At 42.5% G+C, this 23,034-nt stretch overlaps 2 protein-coding genes across 5 annotated transcripts; one reads left to right on the plus strand and one right to left on the minus strand.

Annotated features, from left to right (window-relative positions):
* Nucleotides 1-6,217: 6,217 nt before the first annotated feature.
* On the minus strand, nt 6,218-18,827 carry LOC136535604 (tubulin-folding cofactor D-like). 4 transcript variants are annotated; one of them, XM_066527931.1, is made up of 17 exons: nt 18,398-18,827; nt 16,747-17,294; nt 15,439-15,541; nt 15,032-15,208; nt 13,788-13,970; nt 12,742-12,858; nt 12,497-12,601; nt 12,070-12,240; nt 11,740-11,955; nt 11,082-11,277; nt 10,760-10,965; nt 10,343-10,567; nt 8,725-9,276; nt 8,091-8,360; nt 7,565-7,609; nt 7,058-7,240; nt 6,218-6,976 (listed from the first exon to the last, which is right to left on the minus strand). In XM_066527931.1, exons 1-17 carry the CDS (start codon nt 18,662-18,664, stop codon nt 6,695-6,697), a joined length of 3,846 nt encoding a protein of 1,281 aa, XP_066384028.1. In that variant the 5' UTR covers nt 18,665-18,827; the 3' UTR covers nt 6,218-6,694. The 4 variants fall into 4 exon arrangements, with proteins under 4 accessions (XP_066384028.1, XP_066384021.1, XP_066384037.1 ...); XM_066527924.1 differs by having other exon boundaries at nt 7,058-7,243; XM_066527940.1 differs by lacking the exon at nt 18,398-18,827 and having other exon boundaries at nt 7,058-7,243; nt 16,747-17,084; nt 17,189-17,291.
* On the plus strand, nt 18,721-22,927 carry LOC136535621 (uncharacterized). Its single transcript, XM_066527962.1, has 6 exons — nt 18,721-18,941; nt 19,013-19,068; nt 19,166-19,289; nt 19,954-20,060; nt 22,424-22,490; nt 22,575-22,927. The coding sequence occupies exons 1-6, from the start codon at nt 18,866-18,868 to the stop codon at nt 22,652-22,654; spliced, it is 510 nt and encodes a 169-aa protein (XP_066384059.1). The 5' UTR covers nt 18,721-18,865; the 3' UTR covers nt 22,655-22,927.
* The last annotated feature ends 107 nt before the right edge of the window (nt 22,928-23,034 follow it).

A 23,034-nucleotide genomic window follows, 5' to 3' on the forward strand; every position in this document is an offset into this window, starting at 1 on the left:
TTCCTTCTCTAACTCGGGGGGCACCTTATTTAGTCTCAGCGCGATGTTGACCTATCCCATACTACCTCCATCTCCGTGCCGACATCACCGCTAGCCCTAGCCGCCGTCTTTCGTGCCAGCGACCGCGTGCCACCGCAGCCTTCGTGCCCTGCTCCACGTTGCACCTCTGCTCCCGCAACAGCTTCGCTGAGTCGCCATGCCTCCTTGCCCACGCTCGCCTCTGCCCATGCCGCCATCCTGCGCCAGAGCCACCCGAGTCGCCGCCGTGCTACCCAGGTTCACGCCGCAACCGACAGCGCCGCCGTGCCCTAGGCCAGCAGGTCGTGCCTCAGCTCCCCAGCTCGAGCGTCAGCGCTGCCGTGCCCTAGCTCCACCACCAAGCAAGCCCACAGTGCTCTACATTGGATCCTTGCCGGTGATTTCAATCACAGTCTAGGGCCATCGATTCACTGCTCACCGCAAACCCTAGCCGATTCGATGTCCCCCGATTCATTCCTCTTCTCGCTGTTTCGCTGTTTTGTCAGGTAGCAAGCCAGTCGTTTCAATTTCGTATCTAAACTACTTGCTTCCTAGGGTTTCGCATCTATTAGGTATATCGTATTTATTTGTATATCCTATCTATTCCATCGTGCAGCGAGTCAATGCCGTTGAGATTGTGTGGTAGTTGTCAGTTAACTCGAGGCCAAGCTCGCGAGTAAGGATCGAGGCCAAGCCTCGAAAGTGTTAGCGGCAGTTGATCTTCAACAGAGGCAGTTGTTTCTTTGTCAGGGGCAGTTGATTCTTCTTTGATCCATCAGATGGCTCGTGTGAAGAATGTCAGAGGTGGTCCGAGTGATGAAGATCCGAGGCCCCTGCCTCGCCAGCCTACAGAACCTAAAGGCAAGGTGACCAAGAAGCTGGCAGTCAGGAAGCGCAAGTATCTAGATGCAGATACAGCGAGAGCCGCCATAGTTGCAGAGGCCGCAGAGCGTGCCGAGAGAGGAGGCGCTCGTAGTGGAGTCCGGATTGCCGATCCACTTTCACCAGAGGCAATGGCTACACTTCAGCGTGTTGAGCGTCTTCATGGTGGTCCAGCTGGGACCCTCATGATTGGAGGATGACGTGTTGCCATTGATGAGGTTCAGCCTCAGGGGGAGCCACAGCAGCAGCCTCCTCTAGCTCAGCAGACACAGGAGGCACAACCATCACAACAGTCTTAGGAGGGTGAGTAGATCCAGCAGGCCGAGGAGACAGAGCCGGCACCACAGCCATAGTTACACCGCTCTGGTCGCACTCATGTCCCAGTTTCACCGAGGCCAGTCACTCAGCACAGAGGTTCTCATCCACCGCCGCGACCACAGGGTCCGCCTCTAGTGACCCATCTTGACCTGAGGGCCGCCACGGCCAAGCAGGTGTAGTAGTTGAGGTTTATTGACTTTGAGGTGTGGTTTCCACCCAGGAGGGATGAGAGAGCATCAGAGGGATTTTATACACCCCTGCAGGAGGACTTCTACAATGCCTATCAGAACAATGGAGCATTCTTCATACCACAGAGAGTATGCAACATAGAGTCTATTGTTGCAGCAGCTAGAGAGCACATTCACCCCTACCTTGCATATCTACCGAGGCTGACAGATCTGATTAGATGGACCGGATTATATGTTCCATCTTGGGTTCGTCAATTCTACGCATCTCTCTGGATTGACCCCCACCACAGGTTCATTCACTTTACATTTGGTGGAAGAGACTATCGGTTGACGAGCACCAGGGTTAGGGAGATTCTCAAACTTCAGGACCAGCTAGTTAGGCTCCATGAGGTGTGCTATGGATAGACTGCACCCCCAGACGTCCTCATGGTGGCATGGTACCCCCTACAGACTTGGTACGTCACTGCTTTACAGAGCCTTTTAGCGAGGGTTTGAGGAGGAACCCTAGTGATCTCACGCCTACTGCTCGCGTGCTTGAGGCTGTTATGAGGAGGACTTTACTCCCAAGGATGGGATACCGAGAGGGATTGACTCGGATTCAGCTATGGCTTCTCAACTCTCTGATGCAGCAGACAGTCTTCGACATCTAGGATCTCCTTCTGTCAGAGATGGAGGACACTATAGCTGAGGGCTTCAGAGGTCACAGGTAGCTCCCCTATGCTCACTGGGTCACTTTTCTTATCCACAGAGCTATTTCTATGAAGTCGCATGAGATGATTGCTGAGTACAGTGGTGCCACAATAGAGTTCCCTGCTTATAACCTATCTTAGATGATCCAACACAGTACACCATAGGCACCGAGTCAGCCACGCCATCGTCTAGAGGTGCCGGAGACTATAGCCCAGTAGGATGATATCATCAGGGGTATTGCAGCTATAGAGGAGGAGGAGCTTGTTTAGCAGGAGGGGTTGGTCACTAGCAAGCCCAGTGATAGTTCTGATGATGATTACCAGCCCATTCCATAGATGCCTCCACGATGACATGATGTTGAGACTGGTAGCTCCAGTTTAGCACCACCTGCCCCGCAGACTGACCTCGCTCTTCTAGCTATACTTGAGCAGATGAAGCAGGGCTAGGCCAGATAGGCTCAGGAGATAGCTGCTACACTTGCATAGTTCCAGACTTGGTAGGACAAGTTTTAGCACCAGCAGCTTGTCATTCAACAGTAGACCCAGGCACTACAGCAGCAGCAGTAGGCTATGCATCAGCAGCAGATACTCATGCAGCAACAACTTCTTGGGTTCGTGCAGCATGTAGTGCAGGTGATTGGGCCCCATCGCCATAGCCTACGCCCCAGCTTGGTCAGCTTGCTACCACTTCGATGACTCTAGCGTTACAGCCTAGCGGGCTTCAGAGTCAGGGACAGCCACCAGCATAGTATGCTTCTCCTATAGAGCAGGTGACCCAGTGGTAGCCCTGCAGTTCACACCACTCTGGACGGGCTTCACACTGGCACAGACATCGTCGCTTCTTGAGCTAGACACTTCAGTCTCCAGGAGTCTTGGAGCCTCCTTCAGTGAGTTGACAGGGCAACCCACTCCTCCATACCTGCATGTTTTAGGACCTTCTATGGCTGCACCTATCACAGCGACGACAGAGACGCTCCCCTCATCAGTGGCATCATCAGAGCCAGCTGCTTCAGTTATACCAGCTCAGCCTACAACAACACCAGTTCCTAATCTGACCTAGATTGCTTCAGCATCACTTCTAGCTTTAGAGGGTCAGACAGCCTAGAGCTCAGGATCAGACGATGATGGCACCTAGTTCCACCTCGCTCCTCGTACCTCAGCGCCCGGCTCATCCACTGCAGCCCCACCGACCGACCCGTAGGTTTTGGTATTTGACGCCAAAGGGGTTGAGGGTTCGAGTATGTTAGGCTTAGGGGGAGCTACTTATCTAGGGGAGCTTAGTTATTATATTAGCTTATCTATTTACATTTGGAGTTTTTATGTGTGAGATACATTATGCATTCATGTTTACTATATTTATGTGTCAGTGATATCTATGTGATCGTGATATATGACATGTGTGCTCTCCACTTTGAATTCTTTATATGTCATATCACTTGTGCTTTGTTCATTTGCCTTTGCTTCTGCGTTTTACTCCGATGCAAATGAGCTTTATTACTTGTACTCATGCTTATTTCATATCTTTTGAGTACATCATGTTGGCTTGGATCATATAAGCTTGTCTAACACCTTTGTTCTTATTATCAAAAGCTTATATGATCCAAGCATGTTAAAAACCTTATCTCTTTCACATACTCGAGGTAGTATTGTCATCAATCACCAAAATGGGGGAGATTGAAAGCATCTAGGCCTCTAGTTGGGTTTCGGTGATTAATGACAATACGTGATTACTGTGACTAACGTGTGTTTTGCAGAAACAATTGAGTTAGGTCACGGTAATGGAGATCGATTGGGCAATCATGGTTGTCATGCCCCTACGATGGAAATCGTTTTGGTTTTCAAAGGATGGACGACAAGGTTAAGAATGGACTAGTTCTAAGTGTCGATTGGAGTTAGAGAGACACTTAGAGTAGTTTAGGACTTTATTTTTTCTTTGGCCGTACTATTAAGGGGGGTATGAACGGATAGCTTGACCTAGGTGAGTCTAGTGAGTTAGGTGTGGTGCACACTTGTCAAAACTAGCACTAGGTAGCTCCACAATAGCCCTTTGATCCTATGGAGCAAACTTTATTCACATATGATCGAGAGTTAGAAGTGAATGGAGGGTCAAATACTGACCGGACGCTGGCTCTGGTGTGACCGAACGCTGGCTCAGGGTCCGGTCAGTTCATTTGACCAAGGTGAAAGCGTCTGGAAGTGACCAGACGCTGCTAGGTCATGGTACCGGACGCTGAGGGCTAGCGTCCGATCACACTATAAACACTAGAGTTTGGGGTATACTGACCGGAGCGTCCGGTCAACATGACCGGAGCGTCCAGTCACCCCGCAGAGGCACATAACGGTTCGTTTTTCAGCCGGTGTTATAAATACCACCTCCACTCGTGTGTGGGGGTACTTTTGCTCATTCCAATAGCTGAGAAACACCTTAGAGAGTGCCAAGAAGAGCAAGGTCCTAGTGAGGTGATTGAGATTTGAGAATTCCAAAGAGAGCCCTCATTAGTGAAGATCAAGAGTAGCAAAGTGTGCATCCACCTTCTCATTAGGCTTGTCGTGGTCAAGTGAGAGTTCGTGCTTGTTACTCTTGGTGATCGCCATCACCTAGACGGCTTGGTGGTGATTAGGAGTTCGATGATCACCCGACGGAGCTTGTGGGTGACCCAACTCAAGTTGTGAGCGGTTGTGGGTGATTCACCGCGACGGAGTGTCGAAGAATCAACCCGTAGAGAGCACTTGATCCTTGCGCGGATCAAGGGGGAGCTACACCCTTGCGCGGGTGCTCCAACGAGGACTAGTGGGGAGTGGCGACTCTCCGATACCTTGGCAAAACATCGCCGCTTTTCTTCCTCTCTATTTACTTTGAGCATTTACTTTGAGCAATTCAATTCATGTTTTTACATTCTTAGAATTGCCATGCTAGAGTAGGATTGGAATTTAGGTTGCAAGTCTTTTGTGCGGTAGAACAATTAGGAACACTTTCTAGGCACAAGGGGTTAATTGGGCTAACCATAGGATTTAACTATTGTAAAGAAATTTAGAATTAGCCCAATTCACTCCCCTCCTCTTGGGCATCTTGATCCTTTCACATATGCAATGAGTTAGAGCATCTAGTGGCACTTTGATAACCGTATTTTGATACGAGTTTCACCCATCTTAATAGTACGACTATCGATCCTAAATGTGATCACACTCACTAAGTGTCTCGATCACCAAAATAAAATGGCTCCTACGACTTATATCTTTGCCTTGAGCTTTTTGTTTTTCTCTTTCTTCTTTTTAAGTCCAAGCACTTGATCATCACCGTGGCATCGCCATCATCATGTCATGATCTTCATTTGCTTCACCACTTGGAATGTGCTACATATCTCAAGATCACTTGATAAACTAGGTTAGCACATAGGGTTTTATCAATTCACCAAAATCAAACTAGAGCTTTCATTGGCTCATTCCTCGACTCGACGGCATAACCATCTTGCTATCTCTCTTTATATTACCGTAAACTAGTTGTCAAGCTTTTTAGTGTAGCTAGTTGTGAGAGCTTGTTAAGTTTGGTTAGTGTGGCTCTTTAGTTAGTCTTTGAGAGCACACTAACTTAGTGTAGTGATATAGCCATTATGTAGATAGAGACTATATAAACTAGAATTGTGGTAGGTGGCTTGTATTTTTAGTAGGCTAGCGCAACACTCGTTTCGCCTCATATTTGTCTAACCGGTTTGTTAAGTGTTGTTGTGAAAATTTTTAATTTGCTATTCATCCCTCCTCTAGCCATTAGGATCTTTCAACCTCGTTTGAGTTATTTTTTAATAAAAAATGTTTTCTATATTTTTCGTCCTCCAATATTTTTTCTATATCTTGTGTGCACTTTAGAGAGCTAGCTCGTTCTCCTTCTTTGAGTAGTGAGAAACCAGAAGTAGAGAATGATAATATTTGGAGCTCTAATTGAAGAAGTTGTTAAAGGATTTTTTTTTTCAACAAAGTCTCTGTTTCTATCAATATGGCAGGATGATGTGAAGAGACTCTTGGAGTTGTTCCTATAGTTTAGAACCAGAGCAATTTGATATTGAGGAAACATACATCAATACAATAAGCCCCACAAGAAAAATGCTTCTATGAAGGATCCTCGTTTTTTTCCCCTTTTTGCGAATCTCGACACAAACACTTACAGTTACATACAAGCATGTACATTCATCCCTATAAATACATGCACACGCCATATCAGCATTTCCGAGAGAGAAAAATTCATAATGTAATGCCTTCTCATTTTTCATTTTAGAACCCTGGTCATACACTCGCGAAACACCTCGTCAAACAGTACAGGTCTTCGAGCTGGATAAGAAGTTTCACACATGGCATGTAGGCGCAACTTCTACTTTGATTTGATCAGAATTTCCACAAAATTACTGCGTCCAACACTACAACTCTTCTAACCCCTACCCTCCAAGCCCCAACCCACCTCGCCAGAAAAAAGAACGAAAATCCCAAAACAACCCCACTCGTCCAAACAGATAGTGATATTCGACAGTGTGCACTAGTACAATTGCCACCTTTGGTAGAAAATAGGATGGAAGGCCAACGAAAATCCCAAAACAACCCCAATCATCCTTAGTATCCACTGAAATCGACCAACGATGAATAAGATTTGTTCTCATCGGTCGAAGTGGCGACCGTTCTTCTTGTTTCCTGGTTTCCAGACTTCTGTGTAGTAGTGACCCTGAAGCCAGCCATCTCGTTGATTTCTGACCTCCTGCGCCTTGCTTCCTCCACATCTCCTTCCCAGCATGTCTCCGCAAGTAATTCCTGAGCTTTATCCATATTCTCCGACATAATAAGATCATCATTTTGCAGCAGCACAAGGTACACCTGGTCGGCTGCAGCTTTTCGGATCTGTAAGATTGTAGAGTATTTGAGCTCAGCTGATCCTGGTGTCAAGTTCTGCGTTCTCAGGCAAGAAATGATAAATGTTACCTTGGGGTATCTGTGGCCTAGGAATGTGAGGAGTTGAGAAAATGCCTTAGTGCAAGTTCCATCTGACTGTGAAGAAATGTATCCAAGGATTGAGAGACCTGAACATAACTTTGTGAAATCCTTGGATCCCTTCAGCTCAGAGCCCACCGAATCTACCAGTCCACTGTAGAACTCACTGTACCCCTGCTAAATGTGGAAAAAAACATAAAGGCATAAGAAAACATTGTAAATATAACTATGAAAACGAGCAAAGTGTTCTTTTGGCAGTAAAAGCATTTGATCAACATGAGACAACTAAGTTTTCTAGATGTAGTATTATTCCCTGTACAGTTAAGGGTGAAATTGTAAGTTATTGAAGATTGTACTAACAACGAATGGTGCATAATCGTTTGATGTTATCAGATGATGATGCCCAACTTTTGTAAGGTTCCACTTATGTCCTTGTAGCCTAATGGAAATCATCTTCGTTTATCTGCAACTAGATGTTCATTGCTGAAGTAAACTCACCTCCTTGTTCAAGAAAATCTTTTTACTGAAGAGAGCCTCAATAGTCTGCAAATACAAGGCTCTTGTTAGATCTAAAAGTTTTTTTTTTTTAATTTGTGCCATTACAGTGTCATGTTTTGGAGGTATTCCACTACAATTCACGATTTCACAAATTCAGAACCATAGCACTATAATTTTCTAAAAATAAAATATATATAACATCAAATGTGGGAGAAAAGAGAATGCGGACTCATGTGTACTTCACTATTTAAGATTATGAAACAAAACTGAATTAGCAGCACCATGACATAACAATGAATAGATATGAGTTCGAATGTAGAAAAAATAACATCATCTACTACTGAAGGAGAGCACATCTATTAGATACACAACCACAAAAAAACTTTCAAAGCCCTGTGCTAACAGTACATCAACAGTAATATACTTTATTGGAAGCCTAACCACAATATAGCATTTACACGCAACATATTAAAGATTTAGGCTCAAAGTATAACGTCATTAGACAGTGTATATAAGCCTTTATTACCTTCAATGTGGGAGTAATTACACGATCACATTTCTGGTAGTGCTGGAGGACCCATAGAAGATCACAACTCAATAGATACTCTCTACTTTTCCCTTCACAATTAGTATTGATGTCTGAATCTTGGAGATACCCTACCAAAGCTGTCGTTGAAGCTTTCTTCAAAGACTCCTGCAATCCACCTGTAGAAATCACAAGCCCTGAGAGCACAGACTTGCTATAATAGCTGACCTGAAGAAGTTTCACCAATCGTGGATATGATACAGTAGGAACCTAAAGGTAAAATGTCAACGAGTTAACACCACCACCACCAAGTCAAATAATATCCACAAATTGGCGACAGAATAATCCATGATGTAAATAATTATTAAGGCAATATTTTCAAAAGGCAGCTATAGGTTCATAGAAAACAGCATCATTCAAAAAAAAAAAAGATGCACTTATAGGTCAAATTCCATTACTTTAGATTCAAACCCCATTTTGAACATGACTATGATTTCTGGAGCAAGAGAACTAATCTGGTGAGATACTGGGCAATATCAAAGTTAAAGGCAGGACAGGTAACTCTCACTAGTCATAATAAACCAGTGCCAAAACTAGATCTCGTTTTGTTCCATGAGTTCTCACAATCACTTACCGCCCACTCCAAATCTGTGCTGTTGGGAATAATTTCTTCCAGCAGTTCCCTGTGTGGTATAAATGGGATGAGGTGTTCCTGGTGGTACAGAATTCCCTGCATGGTCTTGATAGCTATTTCTCTCATCTTATCTATTTTCTCAACTGCTTGTTTTGCAATGCCTGCTACCAGATCCTGTGCAATACCAGAATCAAATAGCCGGTGTGCAGTACTACTTGCATTTACTTCCATATCACCCAGTTCAGACTCATGGCCAGTGGCTGATGCTGCTCTCAATGCAACAATATCTCTCTTGCAGAGGATGAAGCTGCACCGTTTTAGTGCATCCATTGCTGCTTCACGCACCCAAGAACCCACATCTCCTCTGTTGTCCACAGCATAATCATCGAGTGCTCTAAATAAAGCTCGCATGACATAATCTTTTATGTATGCATATAGAGAATCTCCATCATTTGAGCTCTGATCAAAAGATGCTATTAGTGTTTCGCAAACCGAAATTAGCCCCCTAACAGAGTTCACACGTGCTTCAGCATCAGGGTCATCAGGCTTATCCTACAAAACAGATCACACCAGAGTTTTATTTCCAGTGTTAAAACAACAGCAACAGAAAGAAGGTAGGCGGAATAATTTCTCTATTGCTGTAGGCTGTACTTATACAACAATAAGTGTACATGCAATTAAAGAATAAAGAAAATCCTCTAATGTCCTCTAACCTGGCCTAATTAATACAGGCTATAAGGGCAGTCCCAACCCTGAAACCATCTAGTAGTTTCCATAGAAGCCACGTCAGCAAGAAACTACTAGTAGAATCTACTCTTCACAATGCATCATTTCTTCTTTAGTCCCGAGATAAAATTCTAACCAATCAAATAACATTTTCTCACGCTTTCTGGCTGTGCTCAACCATGTGCACTCTCTCTCCATTTTCTCCATCTGCTACCCGACGGAGAGCATCTTCAGGATCCAGATCGATCAAGACCTGCCTCTAGTGAAGCAGCACGGCCGGCAACCCGGACGTGCCCTTCGCGCTGCGGCCCGCACGTGGCCGGTGGCTGCGGCTGTCAGCTGAGCGTCCACTGGATGGGGTCCTAGATCGGTGAAGATTTGAGGGCAGTGCCAAGGCGCGAGCAGCGCAGCTCGGTCGATGCGAGCGCAGTGTGGCCGTGCCCGGCGGCGAGGAGCAGAAGGACGCGAGCGCGGCGGCAGGTCATGGCCCGCGCAGTGGCGAGGAGCAGCAGGGCACGGGCGGGGCAGCTCGCGGGAGGTACGCGCAGATGGAAACGATGTCTCGCCCCCAACGCAGAACGAGCTGTTTCTTCGTCCCTCCGAACGCGAGTTGACCTCGTTTCTCAGGGGAGAAACCGTTTCTCCAATTTTTCTTCTCTGTCCTCATTAAATTGCTTGCCATGTCAGATTATTCGCTTACGTGGTGGGTTATTTAATGCTATGGAAACTAGGGATAGTTTTGGGTTGGGACTGCCCTAAAAGTACATGAAGATATGATCTTCTGTTAGGACCAGTAATGACTTAGATAGGAAGGCCAGTAATGGCTAGGATAATGTCATTCTAACAGCAACATCTTATGCTTTATCTTTCTTCTAATAGGTAATTCCATTACCTCAATTGTGCATGAGCTACAGAGTTTACTCATGACAGGCATCCATTTCAACATCAAGAATTTGTATGGTAATATTCCAAGGGCCAGCGCAGCTCCTCGTCTTGCAGCCACATTTGGGTCATCTAGAAGTGCCACATATTTTGAAATAATATCACTTGCAATCTTTTCACCAGAAGATACCAGGTATGTTGGAATAAAATGCTTTAATGCCTCAACAGCAGCACACTGCACAAATTGAGAAAAGAATGCAAATATTCAGTCTACAAACATAGATGGCTAGTATCATATTAGTATAGTATCCGGAAAGTACAGGTACACAAACAAAAAGGGGATTGATGACATAGGAAATACGAGTAAGATGATAGTACTGGGGTGCACTCTGATTGAATGTACATCGAGGAAAAAGTAAACTTTCACCTGTATTTGAGAATTGGGATGCCTCAAATTCTCATTAAGGGTTTCCAACAAACTTTTCTTTGTCTTGTCATTCAAGGATATCCCAGCTATAGAAATGCATGAAATGAATCGAGAAACAGCGGAGCGCATGATCTCTCCTCCTTTGCCCCGATAAAGGCGCGCTTTTTCGATTGCAGGAACAATACCTGCCAAAGCTTTCTGCATGTCTACAAAATAAATATAAAGACGCAAGGTCACTTTCCAGGTAAGCAGCTTAAAACGTTAAAATGATAAGTATCGCAAAAGTGTAAGGAATAATATGCATGGCAATTCCACCATTTACCTGTAGTAAAGGTAAAACCAAGCTGGTACAACTTTAAAGCAACCTCACCAGCAGCTAAAGTGGCTCCATGTCGAGTACACAAGTCCGATGATAGAGTGCACGGAACTAACTTTTCAAGGGCATGTCCAGCGTAATCCATATCATATTGTACAAGCAAAGAAAGGGCCTGAGCTGCCAGCTCTCTTAAGCTTTTCTCCTAGAAAGGAAGAGAAGTCAGCCTAAATAATGTATTGAAACATAACAAGTCTCATCTGTGTCAAATTTATGAAAAACAATGGCCAAGAGATTAATTGTCATTAAAGCACTGCACAAGTGAAAGAAGAGGGGAGAAAACTTAAAAAATGTAAGATAAAGTTTGATGAAAGGCAGTACAAAATTGGCGTCATAAGACAAAAGAAAAAAAAAAGTAGTTCAATTGCTGCAGCAATAATATACAGAAGTTTTACTTTGAAAAAAATAATATACAGAAGTATCACTACAGGGAAATTACATTGCTAATGATTTTTAATTCAGTTTCCCAAGTCAGCTACCAGTTCCAGGTAAGGAGTGCAGAAACTCGAGAAGTTAATAGCAATTGCAGCACAGGTAAAAAGTGTGGAAACTGGAAACACTGAAAATGCAATCTCATTCAAACCATAAATAATTGCAGAGTATGTACCCAGTGAGTTATTTTATTGCAAAGTAGCTCATCTGCAAAGGGATAAAGATACTCCTTGTACTGAGCAACAGAAACAGCAACATTCAGATAAGAGTTTGATCGGGAAGCCAGTGCAAAGTAATCTGTCGTATTCACAATATCAATGCCATGTGGAAAAGTTGCCTGTCTTCCAACATTCTCTTGAAAGGCAGCAGAAGCAGCTCTTCTACAATTAACCTACCATCACATAGACAATAAGGATCAGTAAGATAAATAATGTAATCAAAATAGTATGGGATCAGAAGTACAGAACATCTGGGTGCAACAAATGTAAATTAGAAATAAGCTTGCCTCTCGATCATAACAAGCAACTGTTAGAAGGTGGGGAGCAAATTGTTCCAAGACAGCCTTCATATCATAATTGGTATAAGCTCGACCAAATGCCCAACATACATATGCTGCTGCATCTCTTACATGTGACCCAATGCTATGTGGACCTCTTCGTACATCATAGTGTAAAGCCTGTGTCATGAAATCAATTGAGACAGTAAACTTATCTTACTGAACCAGCACTAAACATATAAATACTTAATTGTCTTAGAAATTAGAATGTGTTATCAAATATAGGTAACCATATAAGATATGCGGCAGATTGAAATCAACACCATGGAAACAATCCATGAGCTAACTATTCAGAAATATTCTGTTTGTTAAGCAAACATTGCAAAAAGAAATAAAGGAAAGGACATCGTTCGGTACTACTAAGCTACTTATGCACCTTTAGTATAACAGGAACGACATCAGGAAAGCTAGAAGGCAACAATAACCCTCTCCGAGCAAGTTCAGCCAAGGCTAAACAGCCTCCATGCCAGGAGCCATCACCCTTCAGAGTTCAAAAGGCATAAGTTATTGCATTAGTGATACAGAGCTGAGCAAACTAGCAGTTCGCCAAGCTTAAGATAAACTGAGATATATCTATAAACAATCAAAGGATGTTGTGAAGTCCATAAGTTATACACAGACCTCCCCAGGAGAAAAAAGTTGCAAGATTGATGATAGCACTTCTTCTGACAATGCAGGTGTTAAACGTGCAGTTATCCTACCAATTCCTTTGGCAGCAGACCACCTTACAATTGTATCCTGACACAGAATCAAAGAGCATTTGCCTTTCAAAAACAACAGTGCTTGAGACTAAATGGAAAAGATGAATAACTAAAAACTTATTCCCTTAGTGCAACTTCATCTGGGATGACAAGTTCTAGTAATTGCATTTCATGGCCCAATAATACTTTGGTATTTTAACATGCAAAAAATCATAATAGCAAGTACATAGACCAGACTCCCTACTGTTTTTCCTAAGAAAGTACATGAAACAGTGAATATTTCAAATTGTGTACATAATTTCTCATATACACAGTTTTGAGAACTTATTTCATTTCAGATACCACCACTGCTCCTGCATTTATGTCCTTAGAGTGGGAGGCATTTGTGTTGTTTGTATGAAGCAACCCTGTTCACAAAATCATAGTAGCATACAGGAATCTACACAGAAAAGTTTCACCAACTCGATTCTAAGCAATCAAACCAAGAATTGATTAATGGATTTAAAGTTCAATTATACTGTTGAATAATTCTAGAAATTCAAACAATAAAAGGCTGTGTGGATTTTTTTTTTTTTTGCTCCAGTACAGGACAATCTAGGCAATGTTATGTACTCCCTCCATTCCAAATTGTAAGTTGTTCTAGCTTTTCTAGATACATAGCATTTTGCTACGTGTCTATACATAATGTATGTCTACATGCGTAGCAAAGGCTATGTATCTAGAAAAGCCAGAACGACTTACAATTTGAAACGGAGGGAATATTTGTTAAGATTTGAAATGCAGTGGAGGTAGACTGGCAGGTGAAGATCCTTGTAGGGAAAAGAGGATATAAGCCAGCAAGCAAAGAGAAAGAAAGTAACAAAATGGGGTACAATATAAGAGATCATATAACTGCGTAAATATTACCACCACGTTCTGGAAAATAAAATCAAAATTTTACATCATAATATCTGGATAAGAACATACTGAATCCCTCAAACCAGTCAATAGCAAGTCGATAATCTCTTCGACTATTTCTGGAACATCCATATCTTCTTCCAAAAAACACATGCCTATCTGATCAATATTAACTTGTTCGCTTGATCCACTTGAATACACTTCTCCAGCTGTATAACTTGAAAGGTTTGCACCCAACGAACTGCTAATTGGCTGCATCGGGTTAAAACAGTGAGCCCTGTGGTAGAAATTCCCCTTACAAGCTACGAAGCATAGAAGACTAGACTGAAGAAACAAATCAAAATATGAAAACATTCTCATAAAAGAAAATGTAACATGTCACAAATTATTGATTAATTCGTTCTTTTGGTAGTCATCTGCGGAACTCACACGAACAGTCAATAAAGCAGGTGGCATTGTTAAATGCACGATGTGCTTTGGATGAAGCTAAGTAGTTTACTGCCACCTAGCTGATACATTTACATGATTATGCCAATGCGCCAAGACAATTTCTTGGCATCTGTTTAATTCTCACCAGATTCAAATACTGAGAGTACTGTATTCTCCAATGTAGAATCCAGCATATACATGAACTTCCTTCCAGAAATAAATACAAAATATTGACAAGTTGAAGCGTTTCTATGCAAAAAAATAACCCAAAATTGACTTCTGACAGATTGTAACTCAGAAACAACTCCCATTATTAATCCCAATAAGAAATTAAAAATTGGTACTTTGTATTGAAAATGTTTAATCAAGGCACCTTCCATGAGAACTTTACTGTTCAGAGTCAGCAGATCCTATCAGCAGTTGTGTACTCTAAGTAATCCAGCTATGAATGTTTCCTTAACAGATCAGGAATTGGAGCTCCAGCATAGTACAGAAGCTCTTCAGAACATGAGTGGTTCGCATATCTAAATTTGTTGAACAGTTTTCCATGATCTGGATATGATTTGGAGTTCTACATGGTGCATACAATATAATCAGACTGCAAGAACATGTCAGTCAGATGTCCTATTAAATTTTAGGAGAACTATGTAATGAAACAAAAGTATCAGGTACTGCAACAATAAACCACTTTTACCTCATACTAAATGTCCTATTAACTTTACAAGGACACATGCATGTAACAAACAATCTAGATGCTCTGTGTGCGCCAAAAAGAACAAATTCTTAAGCACCATATGGTTGGGTTTTTCCTTTTCAAGTCAAAATATGAGCCATGATTGTGAAATACTGAGATCTATTTATAACAACAATAAGAGATTGAAAACCTTATACCGCCATGATGGCGAACGTGGAGGCAAGCTAATGAGAGCAACTCTCTGGGCCAGTTTCACCAGGAATTTTCTAAGAAGTGGACTCCTGGCTGAGACATTAGTCTTCATCACAATTGAACAATCACTCCAAGTACCAGAAACAGCATCATGCAGTGCTCTACGGTTACCAATCTGCAAGAAGAGGAACCAAAAGGAAGACATCAAACTAAATTAACGATATGTAATTGTGAAAGCAAATGCTCATATCCATTCCCTGTTGACAACCACAAAAAAGAATCATTTGTGTAAAGAACTCCTATTAAGAGAAAAATGAAATAGAGAAACTTCAGGTCTGAAGGAAAAGATATATCCACCACATGTGGAGAATATTTAAAAATTGAAAAAATAAGACACATACAAACCTTAAATATTGATGCTAAAGCTTCCACTATACCAATGGATCTAAATTGATCGACAAAGTCATCTGTTACAGAAAATAACATCTTGTGTGCCCAGTCCATAAAACTGAAAATAAAGAGAAGCAGGAGAACTCAAAACATTGCCCAATGCAATGTTGAAATGGTCAAGTGTTTAATATTGAGGAAAAAGTCTACATAACCCCCCAAACTATTCAGGGTGGACTACTTCACCCCCTAAACTATAAAACCAGATTTTCTACCCCCTCAACTTTCTAAAACCGGTCAAATAACCCCCCCAAGCGGTTTTGGACGGTGGTTTGCTACAGTGACGATGGTTTTGTCTTTGTCTTTTTTATTTATTTCTGCTGAATCTTTGAAAAATCATAGTAAATCACAGAAAAATTATAAAATGGAAAATCAAATTTTGTTGGACTCCACATGAGTAGATCTACACATTGAACACATAATATTATATGCTTTAGTACAAAGTTTTTGTTGTAGCTTTAGATCTATGCTTTTCTGTAATTAATTGAAATAATTCATAGTTGCAGCTTCTATGGTCCAATTGTGGTGAAAATTTTATGGTGGGCTAATTACTGTATGCTTGAACTATAGTAAAAATTTCATACTCATTGATCATGTATAACTTAGTTATAGATAAAACATAGATTTAACAAGAATAAACCTAAATAAATCTATAACTAAGTTATACATGATCCAATGAGTATGCAATTTTTACTACAGTTCAATCATACAATAATTAGCCCACCATAAAAATTTCACCACAATTAGACCATAGAAGCTGCATCTATGAATTATTTAAATTAATTATAGAAAAGCATAGATCTAAAGCTACAGCAAAAACTTTGTACCAAAGCATACCATATTATATGTTCACTGTGTAGATCTACTCATGTGGAGTCCAACAAAATTGGATTTTTCATTTTATGATTTTTCTGTGATTTACTATGATTTTTCAAAGATTCAGCAGAAATAAATAAAAAAGAAAAAGACAAAACCACCGTCACTGTAGCAAACCACCGTCCAAAACCACTTGGGGGGGTTATTTGACCGGTTTTGGAAAGTTCAGGGGGTAGAAAATCCGGTTTTATAGTTTGGGGGGTAAAGTAGTCCACACTGAATAGTTGGGGGGGTTATATAGACTTTTTCCTTAATATTGATGTTCAATAAATCTTTGTTTTAGTGATAATGGTAATCCTTCAGTGATAGGATACCTTTGAAGGTACAGTTACTACAGCAATTTGAAAAATATATGAATGTGAGTTGTACAAAAATAATTGTAAGAATCACCTGCTGAAAGCCTTTGCCATGTCAGGACGAGTCAAGAGCCTTGCAAGCAATAATCCTGACATCCTTCTCATTGGACCAGAACTGGAGAGATAATCCTTACAGATGTCCAATATTCTTGTCACCAGTGGAACGACCTCAGGCCCATCCACGTTATCAGCAGTAGCAATGCTTGTATCCACAGTGGATATGTCAAATGGGATCAGGACCAGTATATAAAGCCACAATAGAACAACACATTTAGTCTCCATTTCTCCTGTGCTCTCCTGCCTAAGAGCAGTGGCCGAACTCATTGTATGACACTTCTCAAGGAGAGCAACTGCAAGCTCAAGATCTGAAACCTGGTGAGGGAAGAATCTGATGACGCTCTTGTACCCGCACACAGTGACAAGGGTGTAGATGATGATACACAGAGGCTTGATAATGTCAAGGAGTTCATCAGTACCAGCACCAAGTTCCATTGTCTTTGACCGAACCAACGACATAAGTGGCGAGACAATGTTCTCCAAGTATGGCTCTAGTAGCTGACCCTCTTCTTGATATTTGTCCATCTATTGCTCAACAGAAAAAGATAACATTTATCATGCAAGCTCTTAAGCATGATAGTTTTGGCATAAAGTCATTTCAATCGTTCACTTAAAAAAGTCAGTTCAAAGATTGATGCTCTACAAATATTAACACTGGATATATGAAAATAATACGTACAGATTTTTCTTAAAAGTGCTTTCATAATAGCACAACTTTACTATGTTTTACAAACATAATATTACTGAAAGTAGTGGCCAAAGTTGCACTCAGGGGACCATGTTGATGTCTAATATATCATTCATCTGCGAACCAAATAAAATAAAATAATCCCTCCGTTCCAAAATGTAAGGTGTTTTGGTTCTGTTCCAAGTCAAACATCTTCAAGTTTGACAAAGTTTATAGAAAAAACGTAGCAAAATCTACAAAACCAAATTAGTTTCATTAAATCCAGCATTGATTTTTCTATAGTATATTTGCTTGGTGCTGGACAGTTTCTATGTTTTTCTATAAATTTGGTCAAACTTGAAGATGTTTGACTTAGAAAAACTTAAAACACCTTACATTTGGAACAGAGGGAGTATAACTCTTTACACTTAAAGTCAGAAATAGGATGTCTGGGTATTATCCAAATATATCAGTTGTTTTCCTAATGCTAATAGTTTCCACATCATGTGGAACTTTGCCTCTTACCTTTATCTATAGAGGTGGTAATAGATCAGTCATAACTCTCTCCCAGAACCATTTTTTACCAGGGAAAGCAGAATGTAATTCCTAAACAACATATCATTCTAGGACATAGGATTGATTTATGTAAGTCATTTGTACCTCAGCTCAGCTTTTGCTATCTTATACTAGCAATAAAATGTGCATTCACAGATTAACCTCAACCAAACAGTTTAAACTGCCTCCTAGACGACTAAAAGGTTGCAAGAAATTGTACATGATATCTTCGAATTTGGCTGTTGTGCATTTAAAAGCAGACGCTAAAGCAGATTATATCCTTTAAAATAACCAAACAGAAGTCAATGTTGCTCTCAGAGCTACACACTCCTCTCTCAGAGATCTAAGGTTCAGCACTTCAGCGGCAGGGAGCATTTGGAAATAGGGAGAGGATAAGAATGCTTACGATAGAGCGGATCCTGTGGACATCGGCGGATTCGGCAACGCCGCCGGCGGCGACGATACGGCGGAGGATCGCGGAGACCAGCTCCCACTCCTGGAGGAAGTACCTGCGCAGGACGACCTCCTTGGAGTCGTGCTCATCGTCACCGACGGCGGTAGGATCAGCGGAGGCTTCGGCATCAGCAGGGGATCCTGTGGGCTCGGATGGGGCGGGCGTGGCGGCATTAGATGCCCAAACGGCGGCGGCGGCGGCGGCGCCGGTTTCCTCCATAGCCCTCGCTCAACTGTTGGTGTGCGCGGCTGCGCTACTGTGCCTGTGCGTTCGAGTGTCTTCTGCTCGCGTTCTCAGTTTCCGTGTTTGCAGTCAGAAGGCGTCTTTCGGTATTCGCCTTGACACGAAGACTAGGGCGCCGCCCTTCTGCGAACTGTCTCTCCCCTTGACGGAGCAGCCTCCTCACCGTCGGACACGGCGATGCAGCGGCACGGCGCCGGCCGGCCGTCGGGCACGGATGGCTCAGACTTTTCCTACCGCATGGTCGTCGAATCCCGTAAGCATCCACCGCCCAGACCCCCAAAGCCTCGCTTCCAACGCTTCTCTCACAACCTCGCGATTTTGCAGGGTACCAGAGGGTCGCCGAGGGCAGATCCCGCCTCACTCGCCTCATCCTCGTGCAGGTGACGGCAAGCTTGGCTCCTGGACTCGCCCCTCCATCTCTTGCCGTTGTTGGCGGTTGTTGATCTGATTAGTGTTCGTGGTGGTTTGCTCCTACAGGCGCTGCACCTAGTGGCCGGAGGCGCGCTTCTGTTGCTGTCGTTGTCCAAGGGGGCGGCGGTGAACAAGTTCGCCGTGCTGTCCGTGGCTGCGGGATTCCTGGCTATAGTGGTGGGGGAATTAGGTGATATTGCTGTGTTAACCTCAGTTCCGCCAGTTCCATATACTTATTTTTTCCACCAAAAAAGAACTAGGCCAACCTAGATCTTGAGCCTCGAGTGAAGAAAACCGCAATAGGAGCTTACAACTGTTCAAGTCTTAAGTTCAATAAAAGGATCCTTGACACTGATAAAAAGAAGAGGTGTCAACTAGAATATCATGGGCAGTGAAATATGAAATTCTACGTCAGTTAATTTTTCATTGACACGCTTGTTGGTTGCTGATTAGTAAGATAGGAGAGGTTTTTTTTTTTCAATACTCTTGCCATGGATTAAGCATTCTGCTGTAGTTTGCCAGAACAAGCAAGCTGGTATACTATCATCTCGCTCTCTTTGTTGACACCATTCTTTTTTTTTTCTGTAAAAGTTGACACCATTCTATTAGGATCAGCTGGTAGTCTTTAAAGCTTACCTCACTATGGGCCTTCCAAACCAACCATTAAATTATATCAATCTCCGCATATAAGCTTCAAATTTTCTCTAGATGCCTTTGCCATACGGGCTTTTAAAGAAATAACACCCCCATTCATGTTTTTCCCAAAGGATATCCTTTTTCCAATGACATATCAATCATCCTTTGTTGGATTATTGATTGTATTTTAGCTGATGTTGTTATTTGGTTATTCACAGGGCGTAGGCGGACTATGGCAGTGCTGCTTCGGCTTTACACAAGCTTGTCATCAATTGCGGTTGCATTCTCTGTGACGTGCATTATCCGGTCAGAGTTGTTCTTGAAGGTTTGGATTATGAAATTCAGAATATTGCTGTTTTGCAAGTGATGAGCGTGGAAATATATATCTTGCAAGTTTATTATTTTTCTGCCTCCTGATGCTATCCAATTAAAAGCATGAGTTCAACCTTCGTCATTTTTTAAATGAAACAGCTTGTCTTATTAAGATCGTTACTTCATTTAGATTGCAGCTTAAGCAGCAATTATATAGTCTTATTGTTCTTAGTCCTGCCAATGGAGTTAGTTAATGACTTACCAGAATTGTGATCATTCTCAAGAGTCATGATGGGCATTGGGTAGTGCAATTGTGAACTAACCAAACATGCAGTAGAAATTTTGCAAATGGTACCCTTTTGTAGAATCTTTAGAGGTAGATAACCCCAAGTTGAAGTCCCACCTGGGGAGGAGTACATTTGCAAGAATGAGACACAAAGTAATAACCTTCAGCCTGCATAGGTAATGTTTGATGCTAAGTTCAATGCAATTGCAACATGGGCTTGGCTTGATGTGAATCTTCTTAAACGAGAGGTGCACAGGACTATCTAGCATGTCTGTTTTTAAGGTCCTGTTTGGTTCCTAGGAGATTTTTAGAATCTGGATAAAAAAAAAAAAAAAACTAGCGCGTTTCATTGTATCTGTGTCTGTATGTTAAAATCCACTAGAATCTAGTCTGTTTGGATGAGTGTGAGACCCCACTAATGGGCCTTGGGCCGACCGATGATGGGCTGGGCCGGGGTTACTGTAGACGCGCAGGGTTTCTGGGCACTGTAGCACGCGCGGTACTGTAGCTTCGCGAGTTTAGTCCCAGATCGGAACTGGGAGGGGGGTTGAACCAGCTTAAAAGTCTCGGCCTGGGAAAGCTAAAGAACTTTGGTTCGAACCTTTTACGCGAAGCGAGGACGAAAGCGTAAGGAAGTTAATTAGCAGGCGTGGTCCATTCCTCGGTAGAGTGGATCTTAGCCGTTTTTTCCGGGCTGGGCCATTACAAATGGTATCAGAGCCAACTCTCGCGGTTTCACGAACGTATGGCTCGGGAGCTCGGACAGGTTGCGCATGGCTAGCATGGCACTTGGGTCGGGGAGCTGAGAATATGGGATATATGGCTCGGGAGCTCGAACAAGTTAGCACTTGGGTCGAGGAGCTGGGAATATAACGTGGGCCAAGAGAGTATCTGTTTGGATAGGTTGGTTCGGCCCTCGACGAGGACGTCGAGTTGTTAAGGGTGGGTGTATGTGAGACCCCACTAATGGGCCTTGGGCCGACCGATGATGGGCTGGGCCGGGGTTACTGTAGACGCGCAGGGTTTCTGGTCACTGTAGCACGCGCGGTACTGTAGCTTCGCGAGTTTAGTCCCAGATCGGAACTGGGAGGGGGGTTGAACCAGCTTAAAAGTCTCGGCCTGGGAAAGCTAAAGAACTTTGGTTCGAACCTTTTACGCGAAGCGAGGACGAAAGCGTAAGGAAGTTAATTAGCAGGCGTGGTCCATTCCTCGGTAGAGTGGATCTTAGCCGTTTTTCCCGGGCCTGGGGCGTTACAATGAGATTATAGGATTTTGAGATTTTTTGTAATCCAGATTCTAAAAATCCCCTAGGAACCAAACAGGGCCTAAGTTAGATTAAAATGTAAGAGTTGTCCATGACTCCATTCAATTTTGGATCTGGCTTTATGATACTGCTGAATAAACTAATCGAGCATTAAGTGGTGGCTTCATTTTGTTGGCATAACACTCAAAAACAAAAAACAAAAAAAATGATTCGGGTATCAAATCAGCACAAAAGAGAAAGCAAAAATACCTCTGGTGCTGAATGTGTTGGTAGTGAATCCATGTTACCAAAACTATGTCACCAGATATAAGGCTGACAAATTGAGGGCCAACTTCATCTTTGGGATAATCCAGCTATGTGGAAGCTGGATTCTCCACATTGAGTAAGGATAGAGCATAAGCATCACATTAGATTTGACAAGTTCGGCAGAAGAAAAATATCTGTAGATAGATCAAGGAAAAAGGATGGATGATATTATTATTTCGATCAGTGCGAAAGATCATTCCCTTTCATTGTCATGCCCACATGGCTGAAGAAGTTGACAGGTATAACATCATACACGTATCTTAATCTCAATAATTCCACCAGCAAATAACTCAGGCAGATTTCATCCTGAAAGTACCTATCATGTTTGTACCAGTATTCTAGTGTTAGATAAACTCGAATTAATCTTAGGTCTTGGTCAATTTGAGGCTACATTTTGTTTTCTTTTGCTTCCATTCCTCCTGGGATGTATGAATTAGTTTTTTTGCTCTGAGGTAATAATTACAACAAGCTTTTCGGGAGTATGAATATCATCAGCTATTTGCATTTGGTTGTTGCCTAGGTTATGAAGCAAAACACAGAGGCCATCACAGGCTATGAAATGCTTGATGTGGTTCGTGTTGCTCTTGGTAAGTTATAGCTAAATCTCTTGTAAGTTATAGTCAAAGTATTTGTTGCTAACTCTTGTGGTCTGCGTTCATCCACCATGTTAGGTATCCTGCTGCAAATGGTGGTTATAGCTACAACTACCAGACTCCTGCAGAATATGTCTCCTCCCAAGAGAGCTTCATGAATGCTATGACATTTTAGCTTTGTTCCCCTTAGAAAGGATACAAACTTCGAGTTAAATATCGGCCAAGTGCAATAGTCTCGTAACGAAGCGACAACTGGTGTACAACTTTGACTGCAATCATGGGTTATTTGTTTCCTCTCTTTTTTTTACCTCCCTTTTACTGGATATGAAAAGTCTGTAGTGGTTGATGCGCTTTGCAAAACTAAAGGCTAATGGAGCGTATGTAAAGTGCTTGGCCTTTGGAAGTTTGGATAGGGCTTCGGCGTGTGTAAAGTGTACTAGTCATTGTGCAGTACTTCTAGGACCCGAGCCAGTAAAATGGGCAGCCACGTACTGCTGATCTTTCATCATCGATCTACTGACAGCAGAGTGTATTCCTG

This window comes from Miscanthus floridulus, chromosome 1, assembly GCF_019320115.1.
Source record: "Miscanthus floridulus cultivar M001 chromosome 1, ASM1932011v1, whole genome shotgun sequence".
NCBI lineage: Eukaryota > Viridiplantae > Streptophyta > Magnoliopsida > Poales > Poaceae > Miscanthus > Miscanthus floridulus.